This window comes from Myripristis murdjan, chromosome 7 (genome assembly GCF_902150065.1).
Source record: "Myripristis murdjan chromosome 7, fMyrMur1.1, whole genome shotgun sequence".
Taxonomy (NCBI): domain Eukaryota; kingdom Metazoa; phylum Chordata; class Actinopteri; order Holocentriformes; family Holocentridae; genus Myripristis; species Myripristis murdjan.
In genome coordinates, this window is record NC_043986.1 from 24,404,060 (window position 1) to 24,421,712 (window position 17,653).

Consider the following 17,653-nt stretch of genomic DNA (forward strand, 5'->3'; position numbering starts at 1 on the left):
GTGTCCATTGATTTAAAAAAATATGAAAGAAAAAAGGCAGTTTCGGAGTATAGCACTAATTGTTTTCTAAAATTTCAAAGTCATAATTCAGTCTATGCCTCTGAGCCAATCATTCCATCTTTGCCAAACGCTGAGCCAGCCTGTGCATATTTTACACATGCTGGCTGTCCCAGATTCACGAAAAAGCCTCCTGGCCTATGCCATGTCAAAGAATTATGGAGAAAAATTGAGAAAAATAAAGTGCATGCATCTCCGCGGGGCTGGAGGACAGAGAAAGGGAGCGGCAGCAGAAAGCGTCTGTTTGAGAGGCTGAATGGCTCTTTGGTTTTGAGAGGAGAGAAGCACAGGAGAAGCAGGTCACGTTTCCTCTCAGCTTCTGTCATGCCTCAGAGGTTCCTGGCAAGCCGCTGAACTTGAACAACTGAGTCACCTGGCCGCCAAGAGTCAGAGCCATGACCATACAGAGAAGTAGTGGGCCAAGAAGATACAGACTTTACCTCATTTTATCTCTCTCTGGCCGTGTTCCTCTCCTCCATTCCAGCTGCAGCACAGCCTGCACCAGACTGCACACGTAGACCGTCCACAAATAAAGCCATTCATGATTGTGCTGCCTTTAGTACATTCATAATTACAAAAAAAGTTGTAGAGGTTTAATTCCCAGACATTACACTTTACAGGATGGGCTTATTATGACCAAAGAAGGAAGAGGGGGAATTATCAGCATGCCTGCACTGTATGTGTTGTTTTTGCAACCCGCATGCTTTAATGATCAAATGCCCCCTAGTGGTTTGATGAGGTCATCGACAGATGAAATCCCCTGTTACCTTCTTTCAAAAACCACTTCTTCATCAAGAAAACTCCACATCAGTTTTTGTCCTATCTGTTAAAAATGCATTCATATTCAAATAAAGAGATAAAAACATATCACAAAACTGATCACCGCACCAACCTTTACTGTTTGTGCGCCGCCCCCAATACTTCAGATCTATGTCAAAGGCATTCATGTAAATGTCATTCTTCAAATGAAGGTGAGATCTGGAAAATAATGGATGTTGTTGTCCTGGTTTTATGAGGCAATCCCCTCTCCCTTTAAAAAAAAAAAAAAACAACAACTACTATACAACATGCTTTGTCTTCCCAGCCACAAAACACAGTCCCCCGGGGGGCTCTGTCCAGGGAATGCTCACATTATGTGTGCGCCAGAATTGATACTACGGAGCATCACACACTCAAAAACAAGGACATTTCCCCATTCCTTTGGAAAAATTAAGGCTCTGTCCAAAATGTGTTAGTTACAAGTAAAGACATTTTGAATTTGTGTATGCTTGGACTGTCTCACTAAGCTGTCTGCCATCATAATTTTTTCATTGTCCCATGCCTTTGTAACCAATGAGCATATGGAGAACTCTGGATCAGCCATGTCAGGTGATATACCCTGACACTCCCTAAAGAGGCCTTGTGATGGCAGAACAATGAGAGCCCGCCTTTATGTAACCAACCCTTTAAAATCAGAGCCATGAAAGCCAAGAAATACATCAATCACACAAGACGCTGACACACCCTTCATCACAGAGCAGCGGGGCCGGGCAGAGAAACCCGAGATCCCCCTAAAGTAGGCCATCAACTATTCATTCTGTTGTGATGCGCCTAGTCCTATCAGGTGTGACGCAGTCTGTTACAGATTTCACTTGGCCGGGTGCAGTCCCCGCTTTGCCTTACAGTAATCAGTGCTGAATTTGGCAGGGCTCGTCCTTCCACCGTGCTGGTGAGGAGGAAGGAGTCGAGCAGCGCCTCCCAGCCATTACAGAGATTGCTCTGAGGGAAGACTGGCTCCATGCATATTTCATGAAGGTATTCCACTTTTGGGATAATTCATCAGCTGTTCTACTAAGGCTGGTGCGAGGCAAACAGAGCGGCCGTGGTATCTAGACCAAGAGCAACACTCCATATCATTAAGGATTGCTGTACCTTTTAAAAAATTAATCAAAGCGCTGAATTTTTTTTTTTTTAATTATCTGAGAAGTTGCAGCATGTTTCCCTGTTAATGACTCCACTGACTTGATGCAGACGTAAATACTGCACGAAAGCGGACTCTCAAAGCAAACTATCTGTGCAGACAGCTTGTGTAATCTGTTGTTAATGTCTCCACTCTGAAGCGGAGAACAGTGACAAGCTTCCAAGCTGTGATATTGGCACTGCGAATGCAAACAGTGACATCAGCCATGAAATTGGATGAAAACAGCCACGAGACTGAATTGTTAGTGCTTTATTATATAAAACAAGGAAAAGCACACATGTCACGGCATCGTTTTACACACTCACAATTTCAGTCTGTTTTGCTTCATTCTGTGCGTTCACTCAGCTCTCAAACTTCAAGGTGCTTTATGCATAGTGCTTAATAACACTACTAGTCCATAAATAAACCACATTAAATTGGCAGTGATCATAAACTTATTAATTAAACTTTCCTCTGGGGGGCAAGGACGTGTGCAGACTTACTGAGGCGCAGCTGTGGCCCAAAAAGGACACCTCCTCCAAACACACACACACACACACACACACACACACACACACACACACACACACACACACAAACACACACACACATTAATTATATAAAATCTACTCCTTTTCCACTATTGTCTGTGGTAATATTACATTTTAATATTGCACTCAGTATTTTAGTATTGCTACTGTGTGAGCATTATATGCCAGAATTTGGATTTAGTGAAGCATCGCAGTTGTAAATTGACCCAAAATGTGGCCGTGTGTCTATGCAGAAGAATTCAATCTATGTGCAGACTTGTCCTAAGGAAAACGTGAAAATATAAATCAATAAAATTCAAAGCATCTTATATGTCATTTACTGGTCTTTCTATCCCTGATTTACCTTGTGGTCCTGAGGGTTGCAGTGATCGTAATCCAAGAGAGAGAATGTAGGGATTATGGAAGAACAGGGGAGGAGAGTCAGAAATAGGCCAAAAAAGGCAATATAACAGGGGAAAGGAAGGACTTCCTGAGGCAGCAGTAATCTCAGTGTTCATTTGACAGAGATATAAGTTGGCTGTTAAATGATAAGAAGTCTTTCTACTGATGTCAAAAGTGCACTGAATGTTCATAGGATTCTTGAAATTGCAACTTTAATCATTACCACCAAAGGGCTATATTCCCTGCTATATTCCCTGTCTGAATTTCTGAAGAAATTGAGTCTCTGTTAGACCCATGCATGTGCTTAGTCAGACTATTTTCTTTATTAGGCTAATAATCATGTGTGATATCCTCCAGCATCAGGTTGTTAAAAAAAAACATGCAATTTAATATCAAGAGTTCTCAGTCGTAGGTGGCAGGTTGCCGCCCTGAATCTTTTTCATTCTGACTTTTATTTCTTCATGAGGCTTTGTGAGTTTGACTTTGAAAAATATTAGCAGCAATATGGCACATCAGCTACATGTAACGGAAATTTATCACCTATTTTTCCATGCTGTGAGAAGGCATTGTGGGTTAGTCCATTAACTGTCTCAAAAAAACAGTTAAACAGTTCATCTATAAGTGAAGATAAATATTCAAGCTTGAAAGTTTAGTATGATAAAATAAAATCAAATGTGCACAAATGGTAAAAAGGAAATAGATAAAACAAGAAATGCTACATTGAAACAGGGAACCTCTGGTCCCCGAGTTTGAAGGGTACCGATATGTTTCACGTTCAGGGTCAGAGTGGTGTCTGGTCTGAGAAACACTGTGTTCTAATTCTTGGTGCACCTGCTGTAGTAGCTGAATATGGTGTTGTCTATCCAACTGCGGAACTTGGACACAGCCGTGTAGACTCCAGGATACCGAGCATCAGCGCAACCTTTTCCCCAGGACACCAAGCCATAGACCCGGCCCTCACATACTAGTGGACCACCGGAGTCCCCCTGGAACAGCAGGACAAGGGAGTCAGAGAGCCTGCAAGGCTTTATACTAAAATCAGTATTACTGACTAATAATAAGCTTGCACCATAGAATTTCAGTTTCTATGATTTGCATATGCAATGAATCTGCCTTTTATACTCATAAATACACTTAAAAAGTAGAATTTTAGGAAAGAGATTGTTTTAGAAGTACTATGAAAAAAGTAGTATTTAAGTACAGGAAGCTGATAAAACATGTGTACATAGACATTTAAATAACAGCTTATAGGAAGGAATATGTCAGTTTCTGGGAGGTATCCAACAGAGCCTGACTAACAGCAATGTGGGGCAACTATATCCATAGCTCACATAATAACTATGGTATACAGTCACTGCAATGGTAAAGGGACTAAGCATTTAAGATCTGAGTGAAAGAAGTTTAGGGGTTTTTCAATCACACCTGAAAAGTCACTGCAATCCACATAGTTAAAATAATAATAATAATAAATAAAAAGAAGAAAAGCATCATATCCTGAAGCAGAACAAACAACTTTACATATGAACAGGCCATGGCCTTACCCTACAGGCATCCTTTCCACCAGCACTATAACCGGCACAGAGCATGTTGGCTGTGATGTTGCCATTGAAGGAGTCAGTGCCATTGCATTTCTCTGTGGAGACGATGGGGAGCTTGACTGTTTGGAGAGAGGAGGGGATCTGGCCTCCACTGGAGCTTGTGAATCCCCAGCCTGACACCCGACACACTCTACCCTCCGCTAGGGAGGCGCCCTGCCTGGGCAGCGGGACAGTGGTCACGTAACTGTTGAGGTAAACTGGGGCCCTGAGCTGCAGAGATGCACAGCAAAGTGACGGCAGTTTTTACCCACATCAACAACATCAGACAAACAACTGCAACAAAACCAGTTTGTCCAGTTATTACAATGTGTGCTGACATCTTTTTGAGTACTGTACCTTTATAAGCATGATATCATTGTTGTTGGTGATGCTGTTGTACTGAGGATGTGGTATCAAAAGATGGGGGATGAAGAATTGCTCTGTCCCCTCATATCTGCTCAGAGAGAAGTCACCAGCCACGATTACCATTTCATTTACCCTGAGGATGACAGAAGGAAATAGCAGTCACTGTGGATATAATAATTTAAAGTTTAAAATAGAAACATTTCAGTTTAGGTCATTTTAAAGGCAGAATGAGTAGTTTTCCTTAAAAAAAAAAAAAAAAAAAAAAAGTATAAATGAAGACAAAATTCATCCCTCTCAGTCATCACTTATGAGCCACTAGAAGTGTGTGTTGGTGTGTGTATTTGCAGAGACCCTGCCCTCTGCCAGGATTTTCTTGCTGTGCTGAGATCAGGTCTCTTCTGGGCATCAGCCTTTGGGCAGCAGGTGTGCAGCTTCCAGCCAATAACAGTGCACAGTGCCAGATCAGTAGCACCACATCCAAAAGGAAGCTACGAAAACCGTGAAAGTCGAAACGTCAAGTGGAGAAAGCTCGTTCCACAGCGAGAGTGAATCTGGGGTTGGCTTTCACCCGCTGGCGGGCACTGAGGGGGAGGATGAGGATGAAGAGCAACACACTGTTGGCCTGTTTCCTGTTGGACAGGTAGGTGCCAGCTTGCCAAAACGAAAACTGGCCCCCGGCGGTTACCTTAGCCAGGCACAAGGGCCAGCTTTGAATGTTGTGTTTTCCAAATCCCTACAGACAAATCTTACTCATTCTGCCTTTAATCTTATTATCAAAAGTACGATAACTGAAGCTGCAGATACATTAGACTCTTTTAATGCCATAAATATTACGATTCCTTCACATTTTCCTTGAAAAGGCCTCAGAAGCAGCATTTGTACCACTGATCTATAATATCCTAAAGATATTATATACTATAGGTACACTATACGACACAATAAGATATACTTTATTTTCCCCATAGGAAAATTGGTCTTAGACTTAAATGCTGCACACATGATACATGACATCGTCTTATGATATAACTGCCTCCATAGTGGTTGTAAGAAAAAACGATATATAAACACAGCAACACATGCTGTTGCACATCACAACCACAAATTACACATATTACACACACAGATAAGATAAGGGCCAGCAACATATCACACAACTTCTTGCATCATACCATGAATTTATATATGATAGATATAGATCAGGGATTTATGCCAGGGGTTTTCAAAGTCTGACACTTTGGCCGTCACCTGGAACAAAGCTTGAGGGTATCCCTCTTAGCGTAGATCGATTCCTGAGTATCTGTGGGATCATATAGCAGCTACTTGATCCCACATTCATCCAACAATTGAGCTAAGATAGTCTTATATTGCTGCTTGACATAACTTTGAGCTGCACACAAATACATGACAAAGGCTGACTCTGTGTTCATAAATTTACCCAGAACTATCTATGAACTATCTCTTTAACTGAATGACAGAAATTGAGGCAGCGCGGTGCCTTTTGATAACTAATAGATTAGAAGTTTATTAGCAATTCTTCATGAAATGCTTTTTTTTTATACCCTCTGTCTCTGAGCCTGCCTCCCACTTTGAAAATCTCTGATTTATAGCATCATGGGAGACAAAATTAAAATTACATTTTGCGTTATCAGATTCTTCTAATGCAGGACACATCACATTTATTCAGTGATGGAGGAAATTCTGAGATACATCCAACATTTAAGTGAAGAATATTCATATACAAAAATCCACCTGAACAACAAAATTATATAATTAAACAGCAATACATATTATGAAAGTGTGCTCAGTGATTAATGTCCATCTTAGTGGAAGTAGACAACATCGACTGGTCTGTATCCAATATTTAATAAAAGGCCAATATCAATTGACTGATACATCAGTTTAAGCCCAATTGAATGAAAAAGAAACCCCATGCATTCAGATCACTAATATTGAATATCCAGTCATTTTGTTCATAGGATTGCTTCCTTCTAGGCAATGTTGTTTCTGTTTTGCACTCTGTATGAGTGTATGTCGACAATTAGCCCTGAGGCCATCAGACGCCTGAGTCAGATTCCTGTGCCACTGAGCCCCACACACAATGACTCTCATTGTGAGCTGTGCACCTGTATCATTTTCATGTACTTTCTCTCAGCCTTGATAAGTTACAGAATTGACAATATGATATGGCTTGATGACCTCCTGGATCTGCTAATGACACCCTACGTATACACACTTTCGTGCTGTGTTGTCAATTTGAGGTCACCTAATGTCAGTGGGCCTATTATTGTTGCCTACTGCTTCCTTAAAGTTTATATGGATAGTGTTCTACAAACAAAGCTTACAGTAAATCAGGATGAGTAAAAGGATAAAGAGTATATTGGGTGTGCTCCAACGCAGGTGTGACTTAGCATCTTTTATCAACCCTACATCAAATCTGAGCTTGTGACTGAGCCCAGATAATATATTATTTTTTTTATAATAACACTCAAAGCAAATTTTAACTCACCCCATATTACAATGTGCTGCTGTGAGTACCCAGTATTTGTTTACCAAAGAGCCCCCACAGAAGTGCTGACCCATGGTTTTCTGTATTGACACAATGTACTTGATAGAGTGTGGAGCCGGTGTGTATCCCCCCACTATACGGCCCTGCTGCATCAGCTGTTGACCTGGGACACACAGAGAGAGTAAAATAACAAATGAGACTGGATTTGATCTTGGAGGAACACATGCAGTCGGCCATATGTTTTTTTTTTTTTTGCACAAACCACACAGGGCCGACACACTGACAAATTGCAATGTTATTACTGCCGTGGCAAGCAGCAGCATAAGCACAACACAAGTCATAAAGAAAGCACCAGAGGACTTTGCCGCACAGATGCGCCTTGCTTTACAGATCAATAAAAAACAATCTCCGGGGTAGATGGGATCACAGTGAGAATCAGTCTGCCTCAACTGTGGCTATCATCATCGGGCTGATGTTAACACAGAGCTGGGGGATGACAAACTGATCTGACTTTGCTTTCTGTTCTCTAAGGAGCAGCATGTGTCCAAGATAGATTTCCTTAGGGTTAACCCTTTATTAGAGGACTAGATGATTGGTTATGCTCACAATCAAAAGAGACATTTGAGAGTATCTAGAGTGAGTGAATGCTTTGAAACATCCTGATTATGGGGCCCTAAAGATGAGATGTGAGCTTGGATTGGATTTCTGCAGCCCCCATCACACCTGAGAGGTGAATCAACGTATGAAACTATAGAGTGACTGAGAAAAAACCCTCCATTACCGTCTCAGATATAGATCCTTTGCTATAATTAGCAGCTGTGGTTTGTGTGAAGGGATAAAAGGTAATTCTATACAATACACACTGCATCTCTTGGGTGTGTATGGAATCAATGAACACAGTGAGGGGCATTTAAAAGCATTATGCAACAGTCTATTGAATCTACTTTTGATCCTCATGGGGCTGAAAGGCTATGAAATTAAAATTTCGCCACAGGGTGTTCTTTGCAGTAACTGGATATGCATTTTATATGCACTGAACATGGAAAAATGATAGTTCAGAAAGTAATTTAATTATGTATTCAGGGTAGAAATCTTGTTTTTCTGACATTAACTGGAATAATCTGACAATGACGTGAGATAACATCTCTTGTTACAATAGAAAGTGAATAAATTTGATCTGGATATTGTCACTTTTTGCAAAACAAGCAAAAACAGTGTTGTATACAAGAGAGCTCATCCCACTACATTAGAATTTTTTTTTACTTGTTGCAGTCAAAGTAAGACTCAATACTACGTTATATAACTTATTCAGCTGAAATATTTTTGCAGTGCATTCAACCATTATGAATGGTTTTGAGTAGCCTACAGCCTGTAGCGGAGTCTCCACTGAAAATTAGCAGCCATATTCAGACCCGGATTCTAGACCTGCTCGACATGTTTATCAGACTCTCATTTTTCATTTTATCTCTGTCATAACTGCAGTTCATAAAAGGGGGTGTTGGCCACAATTACTTATTGTTATTAGCTCTCATGTGTTGTTGCTGAGGTTTCAAATTCTGTTTTTCATTGACTTTTAATTTCTAAGGGCCTCTCTTTATCTAGTTTCTATTCTACTTTGCCATTATGGGAGTTTTACTGGAATTCTCAGTGTGATTTAATCTATTATTGATTATGTGCTATTTAACTTTTTTACAAAAAGCAACAATAGCCAGATCCTCCTTTAAGTTATTCTCAACTTTTCATAACACATAAAATATGTAATTGGTGATTTATATATCCCCCAATACCCTCTGTCCTTATCGCTGTGCTTGTGTGATTCATGATTCGAGGCAAACAAGATGCTCCGTCATGTCCGAATAAAATTGGCCCTGAGTCAACAAGAGCAACACTATTTTGTCAAAAGACCATCTCAAGGGAGAAGCAGCAGTGACTACTATAGAGCACCGCCAGTGGGGATGTTTTTAAGAGTTCATGGAAGGAATAATAATCACAAACTTTTTGGACGCACACTCACTGTGAATAACGAGCAAACACTACATCACTGTATATTAGAGTGCTGGATTTTGTCATGTTCTGATTATAACAATAAAAAGCTGAGACAGCAGTAAACATCAGTAAACATCCTCAGTCTGTTGCCAGTTGCAGTTTACAGTTCTAGTTAAAACCTCAACAAACAGGTGTCTTGACTTAGTTGCTCTGCTGTCACACAAAACCCTGTCCTGCATGCATAAATAAGCTTTAAAATGCAGATAGCGAGGGAAGGTTACTTACAGCTCACAGCCAGGACTTCCAGCAGTATACACAGTAGCAGAGAGGGCAGATCCATGGTGAGACAATGGGACGAGCAGTTTACACTGAGCGAGACCTTACCTGTGTGCTACGGTCGTCTAATTTTAAGAGGAAGGCATCTCCCCCAGCACTCTCGGGTTTCTTATAGTTCTAATTTCCGTTTCCATGGTCACCTTCTCGTCCTGAAACAATACATAATTGAGGCTTGCACAGCACACCCCCTTGCCTCACCACTTCCTTGACCTTAGTTTTACTGTACTTTGTTTGTTGGTCATATCATAATCCAGGATATTGTCGGTGTATTTACTGTCATATAAAAGGTAAGCGATACACTGTGCTTACTTGAGCTGTGGTAGAACTATAATTCAAGTCCTTCCCTTGTAGAGTTTTATTATATAACCACTCTGGTGTACTATGATATGATATGACCAATATTTGGCATGGATCACCAGATCCAGTGTATTATAAATGGGCCTCTGTCACACTAAGTAATAAAGAAAAGATATGGAAAGGGTCTCAGCAGCTTTTTATCATGGTCCCCGTCTCTCCTCATTGATTTTACCAGAGAGGATAAATGAGGCTTTTTTGACTGATGAGCAGCTGCACTTGTATCAGATCTGGTCGGGACGTAGCCGCTTCACATCTATTCTCAGGCTGGGTGTCATTAAAAATGGAGCATGGCTCTGGCAGGTCTCATCAGTGCCACTGTCCCTCTGTGGACTTCCTGACCTCAGCTGGCTAATGGCCCTCTCTGCGCCTGATACGGCGAGCGAGCTCATCTCTCTGTAGCTGTCTCATACCCCCGGGTGCTGACCATTGCCTTTTTTCCACATGACCCGCTCCTCAGTCCCAGCGCTGTCATCACTGCACATGGCCGGCGCCTCCCCGGCTCTCACATTCCTCTGTCTGGCACTCGAGTGAAAAGTCGATGTATATCAGACACTTCGGGCTCTGACCCCTGAACTCTCCTCTTTGTTTCAATACATTGATTAACTCTGAGATTTAAGGACAATTAAAAATAGAAGGAGTCCCTCTTTAAGTGGGACTTCTGCAGAGAGAGGCCTGATGTGAATCCTTTTGGGGCTGGCCTCAGAGAGATGTCTTAAAATACACCAGGAGGACTCTTTAATCTGGATTTAAGTGTCCTCCACCAGCAGCCCTTGATTTGTTACTTCTGTAATTATAGGCTATCATAGGTTTCCTCAGTAGCCTGAAATGTACTTGACATACAAATAGTCCACTCTGTGTTGTTTCATTGTGAATGGCATACACTATGCACACTAATCCCATAAATGTATAGACATTAGATAGATATTTTTAAGTCACTTAAAAAAAAAAAATTAGTCATGATTCTGTAAAACAGATTTTTTCCTTAGATAGGCTTAGGAAATGAGAACATCCTGGGATAATCTTGGTTTACTCTTTCTGATCAGAGATAGCGCTAAGCCTCATCACTGTTATTCTCCAGCAGCTGCAACAGTTAATTAAATGAGCATTCAATTTGCTACCAGTGGATCATTTTTAATCAGTTTACAGGTGGAAAAAAAAAATGCGAGAGTGTGGGTTTCTGGCTTAACAGACCACAGCTCAACTTATGGAGTTATGTTGGTAACTTTAGTATGTGGGTATCCAGATCCATCAGGGGGCTCAATAAGAAGCAGTAATGACTGAAGGTTCAGTTTCAAGTCCAGTCTTTCTATGATCTGGTGCAGTGATTAAACATAAATGTATGTAGGTAGGTGTGGGTTATAAATCATTCACGGATACATTTGGAAATTTGAAGGAAGGAGACAGAAGAGGAAGGAGTGTATGGACTGAATGAATGGCATGAAATACAGATATGATGGACCTTTCAGAAGAATAACAGAGGGGGAATGCTGAACAACCTCCAGTCTTAAAAGGTTGGGAGTTATCGCTGCATCTCCAGCATGTTCAATAACTCTCTGGTTAAATCTGCTTGAGTTAACCAGCATGAACAAAACCTTGTTTCAAACTAAGACTAAGACTGATTTTCAACCCAAACTTAAACATGTTGCAATTGCTCACAAGACTGCCATTGTTTTAGCCAATTAGTCTTATTTCTTGCAAATTTTACCTTGTTCAATATCAAATAGTAACCACTGTATGCTTATGAGGAACAAATTTCAGTAATGCACTAAATAAATGAATAAATGAATAAATTATGCCACATACGTGTAGTAACTTTGTCCATGAAGTTTAATCACAATATAATTATTATACTGTCCCTCATCTCCTTCATGTTTATGTTTTATCTAATATCCTTGAAGCTACACAATTTTTGAATTTTGACATTTTATGAAATTTTGTGAATCAATTATGGACTTCACTCCACCACTGAATACTGAAGCCATATTAACTTTAGGTATATCTAGCCAATAAATGGCATGACTTGGTGAGGTGATGTAATAACATTGTATAACTCACTCACTGCAGGTGTGGTACAATAGGAGCATGGTGTGGGTACAGCAGATGAGCCACTGGTCTGCAGTATCATAGGGAACAACAGTGAAACCTATTCGTCTGACCCTGAGAAGTCAAGTAACCTGACACTTTCCAGGCAGGAAGACATCAAAGTGACCTGAATCTATTCCTGTCAAAAGTCATTTGACACTAATGTACGCAGACTGTAAAACCTCATCAACATACTCTCACCATTTTTTTTAGGTCAGCCTCACACACAACGCAAAAATACACAAAGGCAGAGACGGAAAGCTTTGGATATACAGTTGAGAAGCACACGCAAAATACAAAACACCGGGAACACCTTCCTTTTGCACAATCTACATTTTAATTGTCTCTGAACTTAAATTCTGACTTGGCTGGTTCCCTTATTTACGTCTCCTCCTTTGTGACTGCAATCGATTTAAGAAGAAGAAGAAACTAGCAGTGGCGTAAAGATTACCACAAATTGCAACTCAGGTAGAAGCAATGTTGCTTTGCTGATATTTTACTTACATCGGTATAAGTATTAGTAGAAGTACTGCAGAAAGTAAAAAGTAGCACATTTGAAATGTACTGGGAGTAAAAGTTGCTGAGCCATTTTTTCGATATGGTAACTGTATTAGATGTGATCTTTTCCATGCAGTTTTGAAGGGAGGAGAGTACACACTTCAAGCTACATTCTTTTAAAGGGGCAATATAATAGACTGCTGAGGGTTGATTGAAGTGAGAACCCTTTAGTCTGATAAATGTGGAATAATCATATAATATGACAGCTGAGTCCATAGTTATTCCACATTTTTGAGTCTAAATGGAAGAGCAGAATAGAAGAAATAGAAATAGAAGCAGGTTCCTCCTCTCATCTTAGCTGACTGAGCTTTTATTGTGAAAGGTTCCACAAGATGTCATTGATCACTTGTTCTCTATAATGGATCTGATTTAAAATGTAGTGAAGTACTATACTCAACCAAAATGCATTAAATTAATAATAAATTAAAAAAAAAAAAAAAAATACAATATAAGTACACATAAAAGAAACTCAGTTACAGTAACATGAGTAAATGTTACTAGCTACTTCCACCTCTGGAAACTAGTACGTGAAAAGGGCTTTGTCATAGACTCACATGATCACTATGTAATGAAAAATACATAAGTAAGTGTCCTTGTATTTTTTTCCAGTCGCTCACTGATTAATATCAGTCATCAGTAGTAATGGTTGTGGTTTTTTGTTGTGCATTGGTAAATTGTGGGCCAACATCTCAGCATGACGTCTTTCTGAGCTGTGAGGTATAGTTAAATGTAGCATTATAAAGAAAAAAAGGGTACGTGTATTGTCCAGCAAGAGCTTTACATAGAAGGCCAATCACAAAACTGAAGGGAAATGCTGTTCTTTTGCTGTAAAACATCGAGCTGACTTCCTCAAAAAAAAGCCATCGCAAGCTACCGTCATCACAGCAGCAACGCCACGGCCCATCACTCCAACCCCTTATTTTGCTTGTGATGAGGTGTTCAATTTCCAGCTAACTTCACGTCCCAAGGTGCAGGTAGAGAAGTAAAGCCTAGAAACTCACATAATATGAGAGGACACCATTGCTTTGTCATGTACTAGGTCAGTTTCATTGTTGTGCTGTGGGATAGCCCCAGCAGAAAACTGGACAACAGTGTCAACAAAAGGAATAGGCAAGGATACAATTACACTATAAAAGGAAAGGAAGGACAGTTTTGGTCCCACCAGTTGGAGATATCCCATAAGTCACTGTGTGTTTGGGGTTTTATGGTGAGTACTGACTAAACTTAACTCTTTTCATTTGCATTAAATAATTAATAACCCTAACTAGTGATAAGTAATTCTCTTTGGTCTTTGTTGGATTGATATGATCCAGTAATTCAGCTATTGTTATAACAATTTTGCAGCTATTTAAAGTCATCTTGATTAGTTGCAAAATCCTTGAACATTAGCTTTAACTGTAAAATACCATTAGCTGTCATTGGATAGTCCACTAAACAGTGTGGATATCTCTGTGTTAGGACGTGTTCGTATTCCATTTCACACAAGGTAATCTGAGAAATCAATTGTTTTGGCAAAGCTATGAATCTGTAATCAGCTGGTATCATTCATTTTTCCACATTACAGGTGAAAAATAAAAAAGTAAAATGATTCAGCTGGTAAGGTTTTCCATGTTGCTACTTTTGGCTCGTTCAGTAACAGGTAAGCTTAAGCATGCTTTTTATCCCAAACTGAAAGCTTTGAGTTCACAGATTTGGTTTAGATTGCTGAGGAAAAAAAGCAAAGCAATGTCCAGTGTTTGCGTTTTTGTGTGATTTTATGAGAAACACAACTTTTACTGATTGGATAACAAAGTCACTAAGCTGGTAAGTAGTTTCTCTATAGCACAGCCACTAAAGCAAGAGAAAGCAACAAATTCACACTAGTACAGGTGTTCTTGAAAACAATGTCATAGGATACCATGATATTGGATATGAAAACATGTCAAAAGGGTTTTTACAGAGCATGACAGCAAACTGAAATGTACAAGGTGTGGGACATGAAACAAAAGGTTTAGTGTATGTGTCGTGGTCTTTTTTTTTCACACATCCTCCATCTCAAACCACTGTCAATTTAATGAATACTATTTAAACAAAAGTCATACATTGTAGATTTTTGTCTTATGTAGCTCATGGGGGATTCTGGGTAACATTCTGTAGACTAAGCCCCCAAAAAAGCTCACATAAAACTGGGGGCAGTCCATGTGCCTGATGCACAGCATGTCCCCGCTGTTCTACAGAGACATTTGCAAAGAGGATTATCGGGGGCCAGGAGGTTCAGCGATACTCCATCAAATACCAAGCCTCCCTGCAGGATAACAACAGGGACCACTACTGTGGAGGAACTCTGGTCCACCCACAGTGGGTGGTGTCTGCTGCCCACTGCTGGAGGCCGTAAGTACTGACACTGGATGCAACATGCACTGGGTAAAAAATGCTATGTGCAAGGATTTTTACCCAGAGTTATGAGTGTGTCTCAGAGAGAGACAGGGAAAAGGAGATCTGTCATGGCTTTCCAACTGAAAACTGCACTGTATATAGCAAATGTGTAACAAATTTGTACGAAATCCTATAAGGATGAGGTGTCATAAGCATCATACTTGTTCTTACAGGAGTTCTCTGATGAGAGTGGTGTTGAGTGAACACAACCTAGCCGTAAACGAGGGTTTTGAGCAGGTCTTCAATGTCTCCAGGATATTTGTCCACAACTATAACTACAAAACATTCAACAATGACATCATGCTCATCAAGGTAGGCGAACACTGAGTAGAAATATTGGGTACGGTTGATGCACCACTACTGCACAAACAACACACCCATTTGATTCAAATTGCACATGTAATCCCGCGATGTGGTTGGTTGGTGACTTGGTTGGCATCTGGAAGCTTGATGTCCTGTGCTTTGGTTTGTGTTGCAGCTGAGTGAGCCGGCACAGCTCAATGCCAACGTCCAGCCGGCCATGCTGCCTGATGACAATACCCCTGAGCTCATGACTGACACCTGCACAGTGAGCGGCTGGGGTGTGACACAGATCTACAGTTACTACCTCTCCCCTGTGCTACGTGCTGTGGACGTGCAAATCATCCCCTACTGCTACTATTACTACTGGGGCAGGATCAGTAATAACATGCTGTGTGCTGGATCCCGACTAGGTGGCAAAGACTCCTGCCAGGTACAGACAGGACACATAAAAATAGTTTGTGTATGATCAGTCTGATTAATTATGCACAACCACATGCTGTCCTGTCAGTGACATTAAAAATTCAATGTGATGCAGCAAATACTGCCATCCCACAATTAAAATGCGATATAAGATTCAACACAGGAATAGCAGGAATCTCGCAGGAGCACCAAAAGGATCTTGTTTGTTCATCACCAGTCTTTTCTCTTTGTGCTCCACAGGGCGACTCAGGTGGTCCCCTCATCTGCAACGGCCATTTCGAGGGCATCGTCTCATGGGGTATCAGCTGTGCCAACCCATACTTCCCCGGGGTCTACACTAAAGTGAGGAACTACGTCAAGTGGATCGACTGGATTATCGAAAATCACTAATCCTAAACAGTCAGTGGCACCCTGGCAGAGCGGCTGGCAGAGAGGGGCTTACTGATTCATTCTTTTAGGTTGCTCCTGAAAACACACTTTGCTAAATTTGTACTCCTTCCATTTCTTTTTGTCTTTTGTATCAATATGTAAATGTTATGTTGTTGTCATCTTTATAGTAGTCTGAGGTGATTTCTGATTTCTGCTGCAGAGGTACAAACAAGGCCAGCGGCATCATTCAAACCTAACTCTTGCTTAGGCAAATCCTATGATCTCCCTGTTTTCTGTGTAATGCTTCATGTTATGTTAATTTTACTTACTGTACTTACTGTATAGTTTAGTGATGATTTCTCAAACTGTTGAGGAAGGCTTGGAGCCGGAGTTGAAAGTCATCTCTAGGTTCAGGCGTTCTGGAAATATGTTAATATGTTTATAATTCAAACTGCTCATTGCTTCATAAGAATTAATATTTGTTCTGATGTTTAGGGACAATGTATACATCTTAGAGGGAAAGTGCTACAGAAATAAAGCCATCTTTATTGTTATGATTAGTAGCTGCAACATTGTTAACTGCTGAAGTTGAGGAGCACCAAGGTAAAAAGACAAGTACCTGCATCTCTCTGCACCCACTTTTATTATTCTGAGTGTAAAAAAAAACCCTCCATATGGAATGAGCCTATGAAGAGGTCAAAGCTGAAGAGCAATCGTAAGAAGTAGCTTGTTGGCCAGAAATGGCAACTACGGGATGAACCACATCTACCAGGAAATTGGCTTTCCTTGCTTGGGATGCTAGTGAGGCCTTTACAGAAATCACGTTAGTAAATCATGTTGGACAAATGATCTGTCGAATGCCAGTGTAAAGACAGGACCCATGTACTTTATATGGCTATTATATAAAGAAAATGACAGGTGATGTTTTATTTTTTTAATCTTGCCCAAGCACTGAATGAGTCAATTATTCTTCACTGATTAAATACAAGAATAACATTCATGACAACCAGTAGTGTGCACAGACTTTTCTGTGGGTAAGGTGGGAGGAGGAAGGTTGGGAGGGTGGTGTTCAGTCATAAGAAGAAGAAGAAGAAGAAGAAGAAGAAGAAGAAGAAGAAGAAGACTTGTACAAATATGTTTTCTCAGTCACTGAAATGTGTAAATTAAATGCAAATAGTGACTTGTTCTGTAGGTTTACCTCAGGCAAGCACATACATATCACTCATCAGACAATGCAACACAGTCTCTCTAAAAACTGTGAAACTAACGAACTAGCTAACCTGGTGGAGACTCGGTAAGTCTATCCATTAAATATAATGACGCTTGTGCAGCCAAATAGGGCCCCCAGTCATTCTGAGCCGAGTAACAGCAGAGTAATTCAACTATTTACCGCTATGAGTTTTGCAGCAGACGTCTCACACACACACACACACACACACACATGCACACA

The 17,653-nt window shown here is 40.5% G+C and overlaps 2 protein-coding genes across 2 annotated transcripts; one reads left to right on the forward strand and one right to left on the reverse strand.

Moving 5' to 3' along the window:
• Window positions 1-3,743: 3,743 nt before the first annotated feature.
• On the reverse strand, window positions 3,744-9,703 carry LOC115362106 (trypsin). Its single transcript, XM_030055895.1, has 5 exons — window positions 9,649-9,703; window positions 7,378-7,540; window positions 4,863-5,004; window positions 4,470-4,736; window positions 3,744-3,914 (listed from the first exon to the last, which is right to left on the reverse strand). Exons 1-5 carry the CDS (start codon window positions 9,701-9,703, stop codon window positions 3,744-3,746), a joined length of 798 nt encoding a protein of 265 aa, XP_029911755.1.
• Window positions 9,704-14,280: 4,577 nt separating this feature from the next.
• On the forward strand, window positions 14,281-16,224 carry LOC115362014 (trypsin). Its single transcript, XM_030055772.1, has 5 exons — window positions 14,281-14,335; window positions 14,913-15,066; window positions 15,285-15,423; window positions 15,590-15,844; window positions 16,075-16,224. The coding sequence occupies exons 1-5, from the start codon at window positions 14,281-14,283 to the stop codon at window positions 16,222-16,224; spliced, it is 753 nt and encodes a 250-aa protein (XP_029911632.1).
• Window positions 16,225-17,653: the final 1,429 nt, after the last annotated feature.